Source organism: Dromiciops gliroides, chromosome 2 (genome assembly GCF_019393635.1).
Source record: "Dromiciops gliroides isolate mDroGli1 chromosome 2, mDroGli1.pri, whole genome shotgun sequence".
Classification (NCBI taxonomy): domain Eukaryota; kingdom Metazoa; phylum Chordata; class Mammalia; order Microbiotheria; family Microbiotheriidae; genus Dromiciops; species Dromiciops gliroides.
Genome location: NC_057862.1, coordinates 100,492,946 through 100,514,714, shown reverse-complemented (window position 1 = coordinate 100,514,714; position 21,769 = coordinate 100,492,946). Strand labels below are relative to the sequence as shown.

Sequence of the window (21,769 nt, the reverse complement as noted above, 5' to 3'; positions counted from 1 at the left end):
GTAACTTGGAATTATGCTCAAGAAGTGACTAAAATATCCATATCCTTTAACCCAGAGGTCTTGCTTCTGGGCAGGCATAAGTGATAAGGTGTGCAGGATATCAAGAAATGACCAAGATATTCATAGCATTATTTTGAGATCTCAAAGAACTTGTCACAAAGTAAAGCACATTGTTTGGGGAATGGCTAAATTCATAGTGGTACAAAAATGTAATGGAATATTTTATCATTAGAAATGATGAAGAATTCAGAGAAGTGTGGGAAGACATATAGGAACTGATGCAGAGTGGAGTAAGGAGAACTAGGAAAATAATACACAATTACAGCAATGTAAATGAGCAATGTAATGAAATTGACTATTGTTGTAACTATGAAAAACATACTTGGTCCTGGAAAAGGACTGGAAAAAATGTACTGTGGTGTAAATATGGTCATGGAACTCTACATACACTGTCAACCTTGGATGATAGATTGGTATTGCTGAACTACTTTTTCCCCTCATTTTGTTACAAGGGATGGCTCACTGGGTAGGGAAGGAAAAAAGGATATGATCAGAAATAACTGAGACGTATAGATAATAAATCCATAAAAATCCATCCATAATAAATCCATAAAAATATTTCAAAGAATATTTCTTTTGTTTTTCAAAATATTTTCTCTTTTAGGTATGCTTAAAATATGCTCTTGTACAACTCCTCATTTACTAGTAAGAGCAACTCTATTCAAGCATTCGGTGAAGAGACTACTAAGCAAGCTATGATTTGGACATTAAAAGTTACAGAGGTTTTATCTGTCATCACTCAAAATAAGATGTCCTCACCAGTCTGAGTAATGAGATCCTAAAGCATTAAAAATTCAGTTAAAATCACACTTCCTTGACATGTTTTTGAACGGATTAGATTAGAAGTCTTTCTCTAAAATCCTAAATTAAGCTCAAAACCAATCCTTGGCTGTTCCTAATATATCAAAGTGATGTCTGTTCCTGAAATCTATTGGTATTCCCAATAGTCAATTTTCTATTGGGTTAAATTGTCTTCTAGGTCTTGAGTCTAACTATGAATTAAGGTAACTGCTTTCTAGCTCTGACCCTCTTACCACTGCTAAACAAGGGGAAAAAATACAACTTACTGTGAGCTCCATGGGATATAGAGAACACTCATTGGTCTTTATTTGTGATTGACAAAATCTGCATTATTAAAAGCACAGGTAACAAAATTTAGCTTTGTATTTAACCTGACAAAATATATTCTACAGTTTCTAGAACACTACTTCATAAGAAACAGCAACTGAGGAAGGAGCAAAAGCAATAAATGTCACATGCAGATTTTTCCTGGGAGGGAAGAACTACATTTGTAGGTGAGGTCCGTAGTGTGCAACGCAATTTAAAAAATTAAATTCTATAGAAAATGCAATAATGCTTACTTAGGTGAAGTGTTCCTCCTTTTAGGGGAGGAGTGATGAGAGCAGGTTGGGATTCAAAGGCATATATATAGAATGGCTTCTCAGTTACAAAATGGTAATAAAAATATTTAAATCATGGCACTAGGGCACCTTAGAGGAAAAGAACACTTTGTCCAGAGTAGGCCCATTGCATAATTCTGTAGTAGTATATACAATTTTCAAGTAATGGTGTGGTCATAAAGAATAAGACATTTCCTAAAGCACTAGCTATCTATTTTTCTTCTCTCCCTCAGATACTTGATCAGTTTCAGCATCATAGTGACACTTTTCCACGCATTTCCTAGGGAACCATCCTCGTATTCGGGATCCATCTAAAGAGAAAAGAAATTTCTGTAAGACTAAAGGAAAGTACTAAACGATCTGGTGTCAGTACCCTAAATTCAATCTGCAAATGAGCAAGTGAAGTCTATTATTTCCCCCAAAATCCCTTGCCTTTCAGTCATTTTGATTGAACTTTTTTTTTTCTAAACCATCTATTCCTTCTGAATAAAATTCAAGCATCATAGATTCATACAGGAGAGCTTAAAGTATCTTTAAAAATACTTTCCTTGGGGGCAGCTAGGTGGTACAGTGGATAGAACACCAGCCCTGGAGTCAGGAGGACCTGAGTTCAAATATGGCCTCAGACACTTGACACTTACTAGCTGTGTGACCTTGGGCAAGTCACTTAACCCCAACTGCCTCACTTGAAAAAAAAACTTTCCTCTAAGTCCCTTATTTTATAGAAAGGAAAGTGAGGTACAAAGAAGTTGTGATTTACTCAAAGTAAATGGCAGGGCATGGATTCAAAACCAAGTCATGATTCTAAATTGAATGATCTTTTTCCAGATTGCTATTATGGCCTATAAACATTCTGGGCCTTAAATACTTTACAGATGTCCTCTTTCCCTTCAGGCAATTGAATGAAGATAATATAGATCACCTGCTAGCATTCTCCAAATTCAATTAGCTGAAAAGGGGAAAATAGTCTGTTTTTGTTGGTTCAGGAGAACAAATACAGTAAAGGAAAAGAGCACTGGACTCTGGGTGTGTGTGTGTGTGTGTGTGTGTGTGTGTGTGTGTGTGTTTTTATGTTTTGAATCTCAACTGAAATTATAATAAATTGCTGAACATCTAAGCATCAGACTGTACATCTTTAAAACATAACATTGTTTGAAATGCCAACCTTCCACAGGTTGAGTCAAGTAAAAATGAACGCATAAAAATAAAATGAAGTTTTGTAAACCTTAAAGCACTATGTAAACATTATCCTAAGAAATGATTTATAGATTATACTGAGGTGCATTACACACACACACACACACACACACACACACACACACACACACACACACACACACACACACTCTTTACTTTCTCATAAGGTATCTATTATAACTTGAATCAGATTTCAAATTCATTTAAAGAACTCACTTTTCTTGGAATCCCTTTGTAAAGCAAATCCCTCCTTAATTTTTTGCTTCTTAAAATATAGACTTTAAAACCAATTTTGCCTAGAGTATACCTGTCTGTACTCAATACATAAATAAAATGGGTTTTCTTTTAAAAAAATGTGTACCCTGAATGTTTAATCACAAAAGGCACAATATTAAAAATTAGATTAGTACAATTAGTATTCAGTTTATTTACTGACATTTCATTTTGTTAATGAAATAACTACATTAATTGCAACAACTTAATTAAGCTATTTAATATGTATAGTTAATTATAGTAACTAAATAAGGAAGAATGATAATCAAAAAAGCAACATTAAATACAGATATCTATGCAGGAGGAATAGTTTAGATGCCTTATTATCTTAATACCTAGAATTTAAAATTATAGATAGCATGCTAACATGTTAAACAACTTATTCCTTTTCCATACCTTCTGTAGCCAAATGATCAAGAATTTTGTCTCCATACATCCAGTGTCTGAAATATTTAAAAGATTAAAATACTTTAAGTTTGACATTAATTTTGTAATTAGAAATGGAAATCAGTAGTACAGATTACTTACCTTAAACCTCTGGTAACTAAAATCAGATCCCCTTTCTTTAGGCTAATCCGAGGTTCTTCAGTACATGGAGTTGTGAAGAAAGTTTTGATACCTTTATTGAAAGGGCAGCAAGCACCACTGTAATCATCTATTACTTTATAGCGAACCTACCATCAAAGATCAGAAATTACTATGATGTAAATACAAAAGGCATCAGTTTATTGTTTAAAAAAATTAAGAAAGAAACACTTACACTTCTGACTCTCTTGTCTGCTTTCTGTTTCAGTTGTTCAATCTGTATGGAAAATAAGAAAGGGGAAAACATGCTAATTATTTAACAATTTCTTCCAATGCTGAAAATAGGCCATTTTGTCCTATTAACAAGGTCATGTGTCTGTTTTTAGTAATAAGCAAATAACAAGTTTTGGGCACTTAAAATTATCATCAATTTAAAAGCCATATGCCTACAGTGGCAGGAGACAGATAATGCTTAGACTAAAGCCCTGTTTCACATTTGACATTGATTTGAGAGTAAATAAAAACAAGTAAACTGTAAAACTTACTAACATCATCCCTGTGAACAAGGCAGAGTAATACAGGCTAAATGATAATACAATTAGTTGGGTTTAGGAACAAGTGAGACCAAAGAGAAAGAATAGTTATTAGTGAATTATTATTGAGTTGCTGTCAAGGTGGATAAAGATACCTAATGGTATGTCCTGAGGATCTATCCTTTACCCTGTGTTGTTGAATATTTTGGAGGAAAAGAACAGTTGGCTTGCTTATCAAATTGGCAGACAACATGAAACTATGAGGAAATGCTAGAAGAAAAAGAAATTGGATTCAAAAGTACTGGGGCACCAAAAAAAATACTGGGGCTAAAAGAATGGGTTGAACAAAATAAAATGAAATTTTAAATAAGTATTATAAAATTCATAGGATCAAAGACCTAGAGCTGGAAGGGACCTTTGTAGGCCATCAAATCCTAATCACCTTATTTTACAGATGAGGAAACAGGTACAGAAAAGTTAAGTAATCTGGACAGTGTCACACAGCTAATAAGTATATATGACAGGTTTTGTATTTGCGTCTTCTTGCTTCCAAGTCCAAAATTCACTACCCTAAGTTATACTAAAAACAAACAAACAAACAAAAAAAACCCAACTTAATGTTATCAGTATAGGGTGGAGAAGGTATAAATAAGACAACAGCCCTCATGAAAAAGATCTGAAGGTTTTAGTGAACACTAATCTCAATATTGGATAACAATCTGCCACAGCAGTCAAGAAAGTTACTGTGATCCTTGACTGCATGGAGAGATGTGGTATGCAGAACAAAGGATGTTATAATTCTGCTCTACCTTGCCCTGGTCAGGTCACAGCTAGAATAATGAGCTCCATTTGGGGCATCACAATTTAGGAAATACAGACAAACTGGAAAGTAGTCAGAAAAAGGCAATGAGGATATTAAGAAAATGGAACATGAAGACTGGCTAAAGAAACTAGGTATTTTTAGACTGAACAAAAGAAGACTTAGGGGAAATGATAAAAGTTTTCAAGAATTTGAAGGGAAAAGAGTTTTGTTTTATTTGGCCCCAGAAGCTAGAACTAGGAACAATGGATTGAAATTGCAAAGGCAGACTTAGGCTTGATCTAAGGAAAAACTTCCTAACAATTTAAGAGCCATACAAAAGTAGAATCAACTACCTCCCCCCACTGAATGTCTTTAAGCAGAGGCTGAGTGAGCACTTGCCAGGGATTTTTGGTCAGGTACTGATTAGAGTTGATGGGTTCTAAGGTCTCTTACAATCATTAAATACCTTGGTACTGAGATCTTATTTACTGAATAATATATTTATTAATAATGTATTATATAATATGGTATATATTATGTATATGCTAATATATTTAGTACCCTTTTTTGATTTGTTTGATTTTTTTCCCCCCAGGGGCAATAAGTGTTAAGTGACTTGCCCAGGGTCACACAGCTAGTGTCAAGTGGCTGAGGCGGATTTGAACTCAGGTCCTCCATAATCCAGTGCTGGTGCTTTATCCACTGTACCACCTAGCTGCTCCTTATATTTAGTACTCTTAAGTGCTATTTGGAGCATGAACACTATCTCTCAATGTCCAAATTCTGTGCTTTTGCTTGTACCACACCCTCCTCTCACCCCGCCACATACACACCAGTAATTGTGAAGAAGTTGAGAGGAATGTTTCTTTAGTCTATACCTGTGGAAATCTATCCCAATCTCCAAGGTTCACTTCCTCCCTAATTTTCCTAATTCCCTCTAGCCAGAAGAGATTTCTCCCTCTGAATTTCTCTTAGCACTTTGTTTCTCATCTGTGAACTCATGTTCCAATTTGTATTTTACTTATGTTCCTATCTTTATTTCCCCTATTAGACTGTATGTTCTTTGATAGCAGCAACAGCATCTTCTTCATTTGTGTGTCCCCTGGGTTTAGCAAAGAGTCTTACAGCCGGAAGACAATCAATGTTTGTTATATTGAATTAATACATGGTTCCAACTCTCAAGGGGGTTATACTCTAATTGGAAAAACAATATAAACCCTTAAACATCAAACTAATATAACAGTTACATAAAAGTACAAGAGTTAAATAAAAAGATACAGTACCAAAAGAGCTGCCATGACAGTAGGTGTCAGTTCAGAAGAGGGAAGGGTTGAGAAGTCCTTTAGAGGTATACTTTGAATAATCTATAGGATTTGGATAGGCTTTTGGAGGGCATGGGTGGGGTAATATAAGCAAAGACAGGAATGTGTACGGCATATTCTGAGGATGGTGAGGAAAGCTAGCTTGACTGGAACAGAGGGTCCATATAAGGGAGTTGTGGAAGAAGCTTAGAAAAGTAGGTTGAGGGCTCCGAACATGAGGTTAAATTTAGACTGAATCTTATCAATACTGGGAAGCCATTAAAATTTTTTTGAGTAAGGAGCATATATGATAAGGACAGAACTTATACAAAGATGGATTTAGAACTCTGAGAAATTCTATAAATTAGTAAATTATTAATGCAAAAGTAGTTTTGTCATGCTGTAGTATAAACAGAAGGACTCATGAAAGGGAAAGGCAGTTTTGATTCAAATACTTACTGTTAAGCTATAGGGATGACATCCTTCCCTTATTGGCCATTCTAGTCCATCTCCTTCAGGAACCCCAGACCATGTAAATACTTGTTTAAAGTTCTGCCATCTACTTCCCATGTCATAGGGGAAAACAAAGGTTTCAGCTGTCTGGTAATACTGAATTCTATCTTTGGCCTGTAAGTTTAAACAAAGAGTAAAATATACCACTTATTCAGAAAAACAATTTTTATAAATTCTTTCATTAAATTTGCTCTAACTTGTAAATTGATCATGGTTTTTGGAATATGAATTATGGAATAATACAACTTTAAATCAGGAAGGACTCTTAAAGCTTTTCTAATCTCCTGATTTTACATAGGAGGAAGCAGAGACTCAAAGAGGTCAAATAATCTGCTTAAAGTCTTACTGTAAGTTAGCAGTAGAGCTGAGACTAGAACCCATGTTAAGATATATTTTTCTATGCTACTTTTTCATCTAAAGATTAACATTTAGACACCAGAACTTTGCCTTCTCAAAGCAATTTTTCCAAATCAAACTTCTCCAAATGGATAACTTTATTCATATTAACAATACAGAAAAAAACTAAAGCAGAAAATAAAAATGGCTCTGGGCCATTCAGAAAATTCCTAGTAATTCCTATATGACAATTTATACATACAAGCAACTGGAAGCTGCTACTACCATGGTGCAAAAGTATCTGGCTGCAAGGCGATGACAAGAATAGATCATAAATAGGTTCAAGAGGTAGGGTTTAATCATGAGCAAAATGTTGCATCAAGAGTAGCAGCATGGCGCAATTGTTAGATAGGACCCCCCTCCACTGGTAGAGAAGGGATTGTTGGTGATGGTCTTTGTATTAGAATGGGAGGAAGGAGGATTGGATTAGATTACACATAAAGTTCCTTTCATCCTTAAATCCTAAATAGCTTTATTTTAGCCTAGTAAAATAGGCTGTTGTCCATTTCTTAAATACTACTGACATCTAGTGGTCCGGAAAAGGAATACTCCTGCTGAATGTTGCAAAACTGGGTAAAAAATGTGCCGTCTACAGCTGAAGCTAGTGATTTGGAAACAAGTCAAATATATGTCTGCTTTAAAAATTACTATTTAAAATGGCTCTGTATCCGAGGCAGTACTATAGTAGAATCAGGCCTGAAAAAGGACTCCGGAGATATGGATTCTAGTCTTCAGCCTGTCATATCTGGCTATGGGAGTTTAGGCAGCTCACCTGACCCTTTTGATCTCTCCCCCTTTTTTAAAAAACATTTTTAAAGTGAGAGCACTTAACTATAGCAAGACTTGCAAGTACTTTCTGGTACTTGGATTCTATGTTTAAAAAGTTTCTTAAATGTAATAGGCTTTATAAAGGACTTTTTTGTTAATAAGTCAATTTACTTAGACTGCTTGCTTCAAATATTTTAGATTATTTAGCAATATTAGATGATGATGATGATGGCAGAATCATCATCATTATTATAACTGCTATTTGGAAATTTCCCGGAAGGATGATGATTTGGTTAAAAAAAAGTTTTATGCTAAAAAGTTGGTGGCACTTACACAGTGTGATGTGAATTGGCAAAGAGCACACAGTACAGTGGAAAAACTGCTGGATTTGGAATCAGAGGGCCTGGGTTTAAATCTGGACTCTACCACTTGACAGCTGTGTGCCCTCAGACAAGCTGTTTAACCTCTTTGTGCTTCAGTGCTCTTATTTGTAAAATGGGGGCTGGGGGGGGGAAGGAGGTTTGAATTAGATGACCTCTAAGGTCCTTTCCAACTTTAAATCTATGATCTTATAACTACCAAAATCACCAAAAATCACAGAAGATACAAGATTCTCTAACACAGTATAACTGTGACCTCCACATAAAAATATTTTGATATTTCTTAAATTAGAAAGCCCTATAGACTTCCAAAAAGAAGTCTTAGAAAAGAGAGGTCTATGCCACCTACAGAGAAATACAGTTCAAGATCATAATTAGTACACAGAAAGAAGCCCTACTTTTTTTGCAGTGATAGTGTAATGGGTCTTCTGTAGTATATACAATGATATATATATATATATATATATAAAATATGTGTGTTCAGTAATAAGGTACTGAGTGACTAATATCAATTTTTAGTCATGAAAAACATAAGCTTTTTAAGGCTTATTTGGTTTCAGGAACTAGTTCTTAGAGAGAGATGAAACAAGAGATCCAAGAAGGATAGTAGGGTTGAAGTTTGTCTTCAAGCTAGAGGAAGACAGCTGATGGTCAACAGGCATGCCTGGCACATAATGGGTGTTTAATAAATGCTTGTTAATTGATCAAGGGTCCTTTTTTTGGGGGGGGGGGCAGGCAATGAGGGTTAAGTGACTTGCCCAGGGTCACACAGCTAGTAATTGTCAAGTATTTGAGGCCAGATTTGAACTCGGTCCTCCTGAATCCAGGGCCAGTGCTTTATCCACTGTGCCACCTAGCTGCCCCGATTGAGGGCTCTTTAATAATTTTTTAGAAATCCATTTTGGTTGTTTGGTACATTTAAATGAGTGATTAATGATAATGTATTCTATTTTTATTTTAAATAGAATTTGCAAGCCATTAAAAGAGAGCAAATAATTTTTAGGCATTTTTAACTATGATATTCAAACTGTGTTATTTTAGTATTAAGAAGATGCTGCATTAAAATTTACCTTCTCTTCAATCCATGATTCAATAGAAGTTTTATTTCTGAGAATTACTTTCATCTGAAATGAAACAGTTGAAGAATTGTTATTTAAAGTGACTGGGCCCCATTTACATGAAATTTTAGGTACACAAAAATCATATTAACAGAGAAATCAACTATGTTCAAAGAAGACAAGCAAAATATCTCATTCTTTTCAGTAATTAACTGAATTTTAAATACAGATCAACATTTCACAGTAATACTTAGAAAAGGTTTTCATGGTATTAAGGCAATAGCTACTACATCTTACTTGTTAATATATACATACTTTGTTATCAAATTCTTTTATTATCTGCCCTAAACTTAAGATATATTCATATAAATCTAGATAACAGACTGTTGTAACCAATTTATGTATAGTTAAGCAAGAAACAATAAAGTTTTTCCTTAATTTTATTTCAATTCTTTGTTGTTTCTTACATATGACTAATATCACTGTACCTATGTAGACCCTCCAACCAAAGGATGTCAGTTTATTACTGATATGATTCATCTCTATTTGCAGGGATACTGAAGTTCAAAGACATCAATTCTAGGTTAAATATGAAGTACAACGAAAACCTCATTTTATCATTCCACTCTAACCACTTTTCCAAACCAGCATTAATTTTTGACTAAACATATCAATTCTGAAAATGTTTTGCCTCTTCTACAATATAGCTATCTGTATCTACACATACAAAACGAAGTGAAGGATTGAATCAAGTATCTAGATAATTCCATTTCAGACACAGTTAATTTATGGCCTAGATGGAGGTCAAACCAAACCAAAAAAAAAAAAGTTCTCCACTTCATTTTATAAATGCAGGTTCAGCCTTAGTCTCATCAACCCCAACAACCCTGAACCTTTTAGCCACTGGTAACTGTCAAACTTACCTGGATAAAAAACAACATACCAACTGCTATAGTTGTTCCTACAGCCAATCCCAAGGCAAATAAAGAGGCAGCAAATGCAGATAATCCAAAAGGTATAATAGGAAGGGGATCTCTCTTAGCTGCACTCATATCAATCTTTACTGTATTCCAACCAAAGGAGATCTACAATGGAAAAACTGAAATTATCTGGTAGTGGACAATGATGAGATTCAACATGTAATATTTCAAACCATAAACTGCCCCCAAAATGTCAATTCAGAACTTTCACTAAGGTAATTATGGCAAGTACTATTTTTATGAATCTGATATGGCCCAATGGTTCCAGTGCATATCAGCTTGCAGAAGAGCAATTCATAATTTATCTTAACTGGGCATTTTTTAGCAACTGTCAGGTAAGTCTCCTCTTCTTAATTGAATAACTTTGGGGTGAAATTTTAAGTCAATTGTAAATATTAAAATGTGCATAAAACAGTAGGCCAGGTTAACTTCAATTTTTCCCCTATTCACTTCCCTTTTGCTACGAATCAAGTTTATAGTAGCAGTAATCTCCAGGATTAGGTATTTATTCTCTGCTTCATGGTCTATTCTACCCAAACTTCTCATCACTTTCCTTTTATTCACTTCAGTTCAATAAGAAACATGAATAAACACCTACATTTCAGTTCCTAGAGTTAAATACACTTCTACAGATTTTAATGTTATTTTGAAAAAAACCCAGAAAAGCTTTTATAAAAGAAAGTTCTATGTTTTTTATTTTATTCTTTTAATTGCGAGGGAATCATTACAGTAAGATTCTAAGTAATCATCACTATTAACACTTAACCTGACAATTGGGTGAGCAATAAACAATCTCTTACCCTATTATAAAGCTGTGTATACATTGTCATAATAAAGATGAAAGCAGCATGAATACAGCCCAGGGGTGCTAAGAGGAGAAACAATGTAAATGATGCATGATTTTGGTAACCACAACAATTGTTGATCCAGGGGCAATGATGGTCCATCTTCATAACACATCTAATGAAAAACAAAAGGTACATGAAACAGGCTGAAAATTCTAAGTCTGTGTCTAATACATTTTGTCTTCAAATGTCTATCATATTCATAAGTCATAGAAAAGCTACCCATTATGGAAGAAGAAAAGATTTCCTCCAAGTATCCACATGAAAAACCAAATGATGTCTGAAAGTCAAAATAGCACAAAAAACGGCATGCTTTATAATAGGCCCAAAGATATGGTGGTAGCTCCTATATGGGAATTTGTTTTAAGTAGTCATGAAGTCCATTGAGACATGCTGCATAGAAAATGAACATAATTCTAGGTTTCGGTCTCCTCTCTATTTCTGAAAAGTAGTGACTGCCGTGGAATAAAATATAAACACTAAAAAGACCCCTTCATAAACATTCACCTGGGATTGAAAACAATAATAGGCCCAACCAGATGCTTCTGACTTCCTTCCTTTATGTATAACTGTTAGATGTTGGGATCTCCTGTAGGCTAAATAATCTATTCATGTGTGTAAGCTACAGTACAATGACCAAAGGACTAATGTCCTTCCCTTCCTTTTAACTCTACTATTGTTAGAAAAAACTTTTTGAAAGCCAAACCAAATGTTTGAAGGAAGCAGCAGCTGCCTCCTGTGGTGTCTCAGTATTACCACTTATCACAGGTTTCTTAACAGTAATTTTAACTGTCCTTTAAAAAACATTCTAGGTGAATATTCCCAAAACTTGTTCACAGTGCTTTTTTTTTCCTTTTCTTTTTTGTCTTGAGAACTCACTTCATTTTAAGCTATAAATGCAAAATGACCAAAATTCTAACACACTCAAGATTGCTCAATGGACTGGAAATATGCTGCAAAAGATACACAAAGGAGATCAGTGGCATAAAAAGCAAAATGGCTACATCTTACTGAAAGTGACCTCAAAGGTCCTGTCCATTTTAAATGAAAAAGCTAAGGCTCAAAGAGAGTAATGACTTAATGAAGGTCATACCATTAGGAAGTGGCAGAACTGGTAACTGATCACAACTGTTCTGCCTCTAAGTTGAGGGCCTTTTGCAGTGCTGCTCCTTTGGTGAACAATAAGATTTGCAAAATATTCTCATGAAACTGACTTTTATGTGGTGAAGAAAGCAAACATGCGACCAAGAAGCAAGGGAATCAATCTCTAATGAAAAATAATGAAAAACTGGTACCTGTTACACTTTCGGCAGTGATGGGAACGAGGTGCCTTATATGCCTGGCACACCTTACAAAACTGGAGATACATGCTGTCCTGAGCTTTTTCCTTGGTCGGGAAAATAAGGAAAAGAAACATCACATATATTGGTACCTGGGACCAAGAGGTGAACACTTTCTTTATAGGATCACAGGAACTAGCACTGGAAGGAATCTCAGGGGCCACCTAGTCCAATTTCCTCATAAACTGAGGTCCAGCTCTTAAAACTCACAATCCAATTCAGCCAGATAAGTATTCAATAAGCACCTAATATATACCAGGTACTGTGTTAGGTGCTAGGAATGTAAAGACAAAAATGAAACAGTTGATGCACTCAAGGAGTTGAAGGGAAATAGAAAATAGCTCAATAAATAAAAATTGAGTAAATACAAAATGAGGGGTACAATGACACAGTAGACAGTGAGCTGGCCTTGGAGTCAAACTGACCTGGGTTTGACTCAGGCCTTTGAAACCTATTGCCTGTGTAACCTTCCCTTAGGCAAACCTCTATGTTCCAGATTACAGGCTAATCTGTTTTTGTTTTGTTTTGTTTTGTTTTGTTTTTTGCGGGGCAATGAGGGTTAAGTGACTTGCCCAGGGTCACGCAGCTAGTGTTAAGTGTCTGAGGCCGGATTTGAACTCAGGTCCTCCTGAATCCAGGGCCGGTGCTTTAACCACTGTGCCATCTAGCTGCCCCCCAGGCTAATCTGCATAGGTAAAGAGAGTCATTATGAATGACCACACCAATGCAATCAGAAGTCCAGACCAAATACAAAATAATTTTAAGGGGAAGAAGGATATCACCAACAAGTAAGAACAGGAGAGGCCTCTGGGACAAGGGGACACCTGAGCTATGCCATGTTTTCAGTCAAATTTTTACTGGGGCAAATGGATCATTAGTTTTCATTATTTCAAACTGAGTAGTTATTTCTGAATTTATCTCAATGACCAATATAATCATTACTTTTAATTAGACTGAAGTCTTCCCTGAGCCTCAGTATTTAGGATAATGGTAGCTGTTTTCTAATTTCTCTCTTCTTTTTTTTTTTTTTTTTTTTTTTTTGCAGGGCAATGAGGGTTAAGTGACTTGCCCAGGGTCACACAACTAGTGTCAAGTGTCTGAGGCCGAATTTGAACTCAGGTACTCCTGAATCCAAGGCTGGTGCTTTATCCACTGCGCCACCTAGCTGCCCCCCTAATTTCTCTCTTCTGAAATAATTTTCTCCTATATTTTCTTGACTGTTTCCTAACTTCTGTTTTTCCAACTTCCTTGTGCATGTTTCCACAGCCTCTTTTCCAAGTGATTGTTTATTCCACTATTTAGTAACTGCTGAGGAAGATGATAATATTATAAAACACTGTTAAGTTTAATGCCCTTCACCAAAGAAATTTAAAACTTCTTTACAGAATCGTGAATGAAATAAGTACTTAATAAACATTCTGGTGATTTAACATATAAACGTTTGTATTGTTAAAAAAAAAAACCCAAGGGGCAGCTAGGTGGCACAGTGGATTAAAGCACTGGCCCTGGATTCAGAAGGATCTGAGTTCAAATCTGACCTCAGACACTTGACACTTACTAGCTGTATGACCCTAGGCAAGCCACTTAACCCTCATTGCTCTGTGCAAAAAAGAAAAAAAAAAAGAAAAAAACCAAAGCTGGTTTTATACCACATTTTATAAGGATTTATACTATTTGAAGGGCACAATTTAAATGTAATATTTAAATAATGTAATAATTTAGGCAAATAGTTTCAAGAAAATAAAAGGACTTTCATCATTAAGAGGTGATCAGTGTTTGGGTCTTTGTCAACTGGCAAAAAGAACACTGTGCTTATTTGTGTGTGTGTGTGTGTGTGTGTGTGTGTGTGTGTGTATGAGTGTGATATGGCTTTTTCAATAAAGATAAAGAATAAGATTGACATAAGATTTTATCTTTCAAAGAATGTCTTTTTTCTTACCGGTTTCCATCTCAGAGGCACATAGCCAGGGCCCACAAACATGGCATTGAAGTAATTGTAAAGAATCATGACAGTCCAATTTATCAACATGATGAAATTCACACTTCCTCCAGTTGTATGTAAAGGCCAATACCACAAAACCGAGTCAATCATGGCCATCGTAGAACATATTGCTATAACACCAAGTGCTATAATGGGACCCCAGTGGCACAGTCTTTTTAACTCATGAAGATTTTCAAATCTAATAACTGAGCAGAGTACACCCATAATGATGAGAAAGAGTTATTTTCTATTTTAAAAGCCTTGTAAAGTTCCTTTTTTGTATGCACATTTCCATGTGTCATAAGTCCGTGGGTCTTCATTAATACTCATGCCTTCCAACTGTGGGATGCTAAATCTGAGTAAGCCATTTTAATTGTATGGTGTTCAGAGCTCTTTGTCTTGACCAGAACAAGTGAATTTCATTGTTTAAAAACCAACCTAAATAAAATAAAATATAAATGTTTAGAAGAAAAATATAGATTATATAAAAATAACCAGTTCAAAACATAAAGCCTGTGAAATCAGAATTTTTCTGTAAGGCCATGAAACCTCAATCTGGGAGAAACTATATTCATAACACATTCTCCTATAATTCTTCAATATAATTTAGCTACATTCACATAATACATTAAATACCTGATAAAAAAATTTCGTAAAAGAACACTGCTGGGATTATAGAATTAGATAATTTTGGAGTTAAAGGGGCCTCAGTGATAATCCAATGATATAATTTTACTGATAAGAAAACTGAGGCCCAGAGAGGTGAAGTGACTTATTCAAGGTCACAATTACTGATTTGCTAAGCTGGGTACAGAAATGAATTCTCCAACCAATCCATGACGAAATCTTGGTACTGAGTGTTGGTTGAAAGACTGGAAAAATACCTAATGTTTTCTAGAATGACTGCAGGAGGCACAGCCAGCAAGTCTATTGCAGGCCTTGGTTTCCATGCCAATATACTCCAAGGGAAAGGAGAAAGCAGATGCAAAGATATAGAAAGCTACTTTGTATGTAAGCATTTATCATCAGCATAACAAAGACTATGTCAGGAATAAAAGGTAGCATAGCTACAGTCGGAAAGACTCAGAGTTCAAATCTCACCTCAGACAAGCTGTGTATCAAATCATTCAACCTCCTAGAGCCCCAAGTAACTCTCCAGGACTATAAATTACAGAATAATGCTGATTTACACTATAGGATTTTCCCCAGTAAAGTTCCCATATCAATGAAATCAGTCAAAAAAGGGGGAAAAAAAAGAGAGAGAGAGATTAGAATGCTGTCTCTCATGGGCAAGGACTAATTTTAGATCTGTAGATTATTCCTCTTTATAACATGAATAACTGTCACTTGATGAACAATAATGGGTCTCAAATTCAATACAATCATTGAAACTTTATTTTTACAGTCAAAATACTAGCTTTAAAAGGAAGTAAACTGTGAATTGGGAGTTTGAAAATCTGGGTTTTGGTTTACACTGCCACTTGCCAGGTGGCCTTAACTCAATTTCCTCAAATGTAAAATGATACTTAAGTAACACTCTTGCTCCTTCTCTACTTTAACATTCTACTAATCTGTTAAAGGGCTGGATAGTGTGGCATAGAAAATTAAACAATAACACAGGATAACAGCACAAAAAAGTTTTAAAGAAAGAATATAGCAAAAAGGAAAGAATATAGTAATTAAATTCAATGAACATGTATGCAATGACCAGAAAGAATAACAATTAAAGTAGTAACAACTATTGTTCCAGGCTCCGAATCCGAATAGTTAACCACTTATCTCCCTAATTTTCTGAGACGATATTTGGAAAACTTTGTCAAGACCCTTTTGGTTTCCCAACAAACTTCGCCCGGGCATCACAAAACAGCTTGTGTCACGGGCTATAGCCAGAATTTGTGGTAGGCACTCGATAAAAAAGGACTGCACGTTAGATTGGCTCTAGTGTGTGATCCTGGACAAGTCACTTCTCTCCAGGTCTCAGTTTACTCATCTACAGGAGGGGAGGACTGGCCTGGACTCTTCTTTTCTGGCTCGTGAGCTGTCCTAGGGATACTGATACACTAGCTTATGGGTAGCACTTCCCTGAGACGTCTCACTCCCCTTCTAAACGGGACAGAGACATTAGAGGCTCCCCAAAGAGTGAAGGCTGGGGAACCGAGAGCCAGCGCGGGAGCTTTGGAGCGGAGGCTACATCCTCGGGCGATTCGGAGCCCTCGTGCGTCCGCGGGCGAAAGAAACAAATGAGAAGGCACGTGGTGGAACAGGTGTAGTTCCCCAGGGAACTCTGCCTCGGTTTCCCCTCCAGTACCATTGGCCCGAGTGCTAACAGATTCTCCTCCCCATCCCACCCCCCCGCCGCTCCCATTTCCCAGACAGGATGGCAGAGGGCCCTGACGCACCGAGGGACTCGACCTGCTTGGGTGCCCCGGCCTTATACCGTAGCTCCCCTCCCGCGCTCCCCCCCGCGCCCACTCCTCAGCCATCGTCGCCCTCGGGCACTTCCGGGGCGGTAGGGCTGGCCTCACCCGGAATACGTTCTTCCTCCTTCCCGGGATCCTTCCGTCGCCGGTTCCTCCGCCCTTCTCCGGTGACAAGCAAGTTAGGTTTGAGGCCGAAGGCGGGTAGCGAGCGTCTCTAGGTCAGCACGATCCTACCCACTGAGCCTCCGCCTCCTCGCAGCCCCCTCGGGCGCTGTGGCTAACCTGGGTCATCGCCACTTCCCGATGGTCCCTCTCTGAAATGGTCCCTCCGGGAACCACTTCCTATCACTTGTTACTCGGGGATCCTGCCCCTGGAGAGCCGAAGGAAAGAGGATACTAGCGTGTGCCTTGAGAAAGGACGCTTTTTCACCGACTTGCGGCTCTTTACCCTCCCAGATTCTGAGGTCTCTCAGGTTCGAAGGAGGGATCAACAAGAGGAACTGAGTATAAGGAGGCTGTTTCCGTTGGGTCCAGTCGCAAAAGTAGCACAACCCGGAAGCGGCAGGTCTGGGAGCTGTCCTGGGTTCTCGCCGCTACCGCCGCTTCTGCTGCCGCCGCCGCCGCCGCCGCCACTGGAGTTTCGGCGTTTTGGAGCCGCTGCCTCTTACCCGGTCTGGCCCAAGCCTCAGACCCTCACAGCCGCCATGTCGTCAGATTTCGAAGGCTACGAGCAGGACTTCGCGGTGCTGACCGCAGAGATAACCAGCAAGATTGGGAGGGTCCCTAAACTCTCTCCAGGTGAGCACTGGAGCCCGGGGGGACCTTTAGCCGGGCCGGCAGGGAAGGGGCGACGGGAGGAAGGGCTGGGCTTGGGGAGCGACGGAGACGGAGACCCAGAGGAGCCCAGGGGATGGGGAATGAAGGTAAGGAGGGAGGTTAGAATTCATCCCTCACCCAGGAAGGGCTGCATGGGCAGCTCGATCAGGGAGGTCGTGTCCGCTTCGCTTCTGCTGCTGTCCCTCGTCCGTCTTGGCCTCAGTCATTTGCTGCCCAAGGACCCTGGTGTAGCCCCCACGATCCGCCCCCATGGGCTATCAGGTGTAAAACACATCTCTAATCCCCGTCACTACCCAGCTGGCAAAGCTTCAGCTACTCTACGTGGCATAGGTGACAACAGTTCAAACTCCTAGGATATCCTGACACTTTAGGGACCGCCGTGACGTGACTACAAACTCCTTTGCCATTCTTACCTTACGCTTCTCCCTCTCAGTTCTCCGGACTCCAGTCAAAATCAACACTTCTCAAGATTTTCCACTTCTTAGCTTTTTGCTTTTGGAATATTCTTGCCCTTCCCATCCTTATCTGACGTCTTAAAGGCATAGTTCAAAAAGGCTCCTTTATGAAGAAGAAAGTATGTTAGATTCGTGGTTGGACCTGAAAGTTCAAATCCTTTCTCTGCTTCTTAATGCCTCTAACCTTGGGCACAGTCACTTAATCTCTCTGAGCCCTAGTTTTCCTCATCTGGAAAATGAGAGGGTTGGACTAGATGGCCTCAGAGATACCATTCATCTCTTAAGTTTTTGATTCTGGTTTTCTCCTCTCCTACTCCTTCCCCCCTCCCCCAAAGAAGCCAAAATGTGATCTCTCATTCTTCTAATAATATAACACTTTCAACTCTTCCTATGCATTTAAATTCTGATTTGTATTTTGACCATGATATTTTATTTCTCTTACTAAAACTGCAATGTCCTTGAAGGTAGGGACTATGTGGTTTTTATTTTGGTATGCTGTTCATTATAAATTTTTTGTTGTTCAGTTGTGTCTGACTCTAAATGACCCCATTTGGGATTTTCTTGGGAAAGATACTGGAGTGATTTGCCATTTCCTTCTCCAGCTCATTTTACAAATGAGGAAACTAAGGCAAACAAGGTAAAATGACTTGCCCAGGGTTACACATTTAGGAAATGTTGGAGACCAGATTTGAACTCATGAAGATGAGTCTTCCAGATTCCAAGCCCAGTGATCTATCCACTGTACCACCCAGCTGTCCTAGTATTAATTTTTTCTATGGGTAAATCTTATGTCTATTCTCACCTTTCCCCTAGCAACCCACAAATGCCTACTGAGTCTGAAAAAAAGTGAGTAATTCTGTTCCTTCTTTATCCTTCTTTCTTTCTCTTTACCACCTAGTTTCTATTAATAGGGATATTTGCTTGAAACCAAGATCTCTGACCTTGCACTCTTCTCCTGCAGGCCCAGTTAGTTCTTGTGGAAATGGCTGATATCTCAAAATGGGATATGATTCCAAGTAAGGGAACAAGAGGGCTGAAACAAGCTAGCATATTTCACCCAGCTTTGCTGTTGCAGAAACTTTATGGAGGAAGTGGCTGATGGCCTGAGCACTTCATGATACATCATTCAGCTCTTCTCACCAGTTCTGCTTTCTTCATTGCTCAAGATCATCCTAATTCCTGTTGGCTTCCATCTTCTCTTCCCAGTTCCCCAATGTGGTAGTGGTAGAAATTATTTTGAATTGATTCCCAGAGTCTGAGAATAACAGGATTTATTGTTTCGCATAGATTTTGTTTAACTTGTAAGAATTTGAGTGCTAAGAGATTTATTATTTTGTTGATGACTAATATATAAACTCAATGGAATGATATTGGGGGACTATACAAAATATTCTGAAGTGACAAAATAGCAAAAGTATTGATGTACCACAAGATTTGGAAAAACAAATGCTTTTTCAAGAAACAAATGATTTATCAGTAGCAAATATCTTTCCCTTTTAAATTTTGTGTTAACACTTTAGAATAGTTCCTACAAGCAACAGAGGAAAGCATTTGCAAGAAAAGCTATCCCTTTTCATATCTGTGACCCAAACATAGCAGATATATAATATGAGAAGTGGCATGGCATGGCTGAAAGAGCACTGGAAGTGGAGACAGGAGATCTTGATTGGAACACTATGTGAAACACCAGTGAATATTTGAACCCTATCAAATCATTTTATTGCTTAGATTTGTGGTTTCCTAATCTGTAAATTGATAATGAGAGGCAGCATGGTGTAGTGTGAATAGAGGGTCAACCTTGGTTAGGAAGGAAGACCCGTGTTCCATTAAGTATTGCTTCAGCTAATATTAGCTATGTGACTATGAGAAAAGACAATCTCTCAATGCCCCAGACAGCTCTCTAAGAATATAAATTACAGATGATATTCATCATTGGAGAGAGTTTCTTTTCTTTTCTTTTTTTTTTTTTGGTGAGGCAGTTGGGGTTAAGTGACTTGCCCAGGGTCACACAGCCAGTAAGTGTCAAATGTCTGAGGCCAGATTTGAACTCAGATCCTCCTGAATCCAGGGCCAGTGCTCTATCCACTGAGCCACCTGGCTGCCCCTGGAGAGAGTTTCTTTACTGGAAATTTCCTACAAAGATGAAATCCTAGATCTAGATACTCTTCTGTTTCCTTTCTCTTCCCCTGACTCTCCTGACTCTCCTTCCCACCCCAAATAATAGGATTGTTGTTAGAAAAGCACTTTACAAACCTTAATATGAGTTGTTAAAAGGAGAATGTATAATAGACTTTATGATACTAAGCAGATAAGGTGTTCAATAATACATATTGAACTAGACAATGTGATATGATCTCTTTAAAGGTCCATTCTGTAATAGGTGTATGTACTGTCCCTTTCTCTTTTCATCAGTAAAGATAAATAAAAATACTTACTGGGAATAGGTGGGGAAAGCCAGGAAGAAAAAGAGTATTTCTAAAAAGTCATCTGAAGACAATTTGCAATTAATGAATACAACTGTGGAGAAAAACAATGTATTCATCCTTATCCTTATCTTTTATGGGATAGTGAGATGAAATTGACCAAGAAAAAAGTGATGTGAACAGTATCAACCTTAGAGAATGTTCTAAATGTTATGATATAGGAGATCTGAAATTGACGAATAAACCCTTCAACCAAAGCAGCTCATTCTTACAGGCTGGACTGGTAAAATTAACAACGATATCCATTCTTTGTGAACATTATACCTTGCATCCAAGTGTTCAAATGATAAAATAATTTTTACTTTAAAACTTTATTTTAGAGAAGCTATGACTTGACTACAATATTGCATAAACCTTAGTATTAAGGATAATCATAATAAACATTTTTTTTCTTAAACTGAAGTCTCTGTGTTATGAATTGGAAGTGGGTTCAGTAATTAGGCTAATTTAGAAGGTTGGAACCTTTTCTATCATAAAAGTATTTTATTATTTTCTAGTTACATGTAGAGATAGTTTTCAACATTTATTTTTAGTTCCAATTTTTTTCTCCCTCCCTCCCTTTCCTCTCCCCTTCCCAAGACAGTAAGCAATCTGATATAGGTTATAGATATACAATCACATTAAACATATTTCTGCATTAGTCATGTTGTGAAAGAAGAATCAGAGCAAAAGGGGAAAACCTCAAAAAAAGAAAAAAAAAACCTAGAAACAGTATGGTTCAATTTGCATCCAGATTCCACAGTTATTTTTTCTGGATGTGGAGAACATTTTCCATTATGAGTTCTTTGGAATTATCTTGGATCATTGTATTGCTGAGAAGAGTTAAGTCGGGGCAGCTAGGGGGTGTATAGAGGATGGCCCTGGAGTCAGGTAGGCCTGAGTTCAAATTAGGCCTCAGACACTTGATATTTACTACCTCTGTGACCCTGGGCAAGTCACTTAACCCCAATTGCCTCACCAAAAACAAAACAAACAAACAAACAACAAGAACAAAACCATCAGGAGAAGAGTTAAGTCTATCACAGTTGATCATTACACAATGTTGTTGATTCTGTGTACAATGTTCTGATTCTGTTCATTTCACTCAGTATCAGTTCATGTAAGTCTTTCCAGGTTTTTCTGAAATCTACCTGCTTGTCATTTCTTACAGCACAATAGCATTCCATTATATTCATATACCACAACTTGTTTAGCCATTCCCCAATTGATGGGTATGCCCTCA

At 37.5% G+C, this 21,769-nt stretch overlaps 2 protein-coding genes across 7 annotated transcripts in view; one reads left to right on the top strand and one right to left on the bottom strand.

Moving 5' to 3' along the window:
* Positions 1 to 1,143: 1,143 nt before the first annotated feature.
* Positions 1,144 to 17,078, bottom strand: ZDHHC6 (zinc finger DHHC-type palmitoyltransferase 6). Of its 3 annotated transcripts, none has more exons than XM_043983897.1 (11): positions 16,878 to 17,077; positions 14,311 to 14,790; positions 12,327 to 12,418; positions 10,987 to 11,146; positions 10,130 to 10,291; positions 9,219 to 9,272; positions 6,551 to 6,718; positions 3,691 to 3,732; positions 3,459 to 3,604; positions 3,327 to 3,373; positions 1,144 to 1,771 (listed from the first exon to the last, which is right to left on the bottom strand). In XM_043983897.1, the coding sequence occupies exons 2-11, from the start codon at positions 14,575 to 14,577 to the stop codon at positions 1,668 to 1,670; spliced, it is 1,242 nt and encodes a 413-aa protein (XP_043839832.1). In that variant the 5' UTR covers positions 14,578 to 14,790; positions 16,878 to 17,077; the 3' UTR covers positions 1,144 to 1,667. The 3 variants fall into 3 exon arrangements, with proteins under 3 accessions (XP_043839832.1, XP_043839833.1, XP_043839835.1); XM_043983898.1 differs by lacking the exon at positions 16,878 to 17,077 and adding an exon at positions 16,752 to 16,847; XM_043983900.1 differs by lacking the exon at positions 10,130 to 10,291 and having other exon boundaries at positions 16,878 to 17,078.
* A 249-nt stretch (positions 17,079 to 17,327) lies between these two features.
* VTI1A (vesicle transport through interaction with t-SNAREs 1A) overlaps positions 17,328 to 21,769 on the top strand; it is a 416,764-nt gene continuing 412,322 nt past the window's right edge. For 2 of the 4 annotated variants that reach the window (XM_043983902.1, XM_043983903.1), the window contains exon 1: positions 17,329 to 17,570. In XM_043983902.1, coding sequence (XP_043839837.1) covers positions 17,477 to 17,570 — 94 coding nt within the window. In that variant the 5' untranslated portion in view covers positions 17,329 to 17,476. Of the gene's footprint in view, positions 17,571 to 21,769 lie in introns of all 4 variants that reach the window. The other 2 variants (XM_043983904.1, XM_043983901.1) reach the window with 2 other exon arrangements.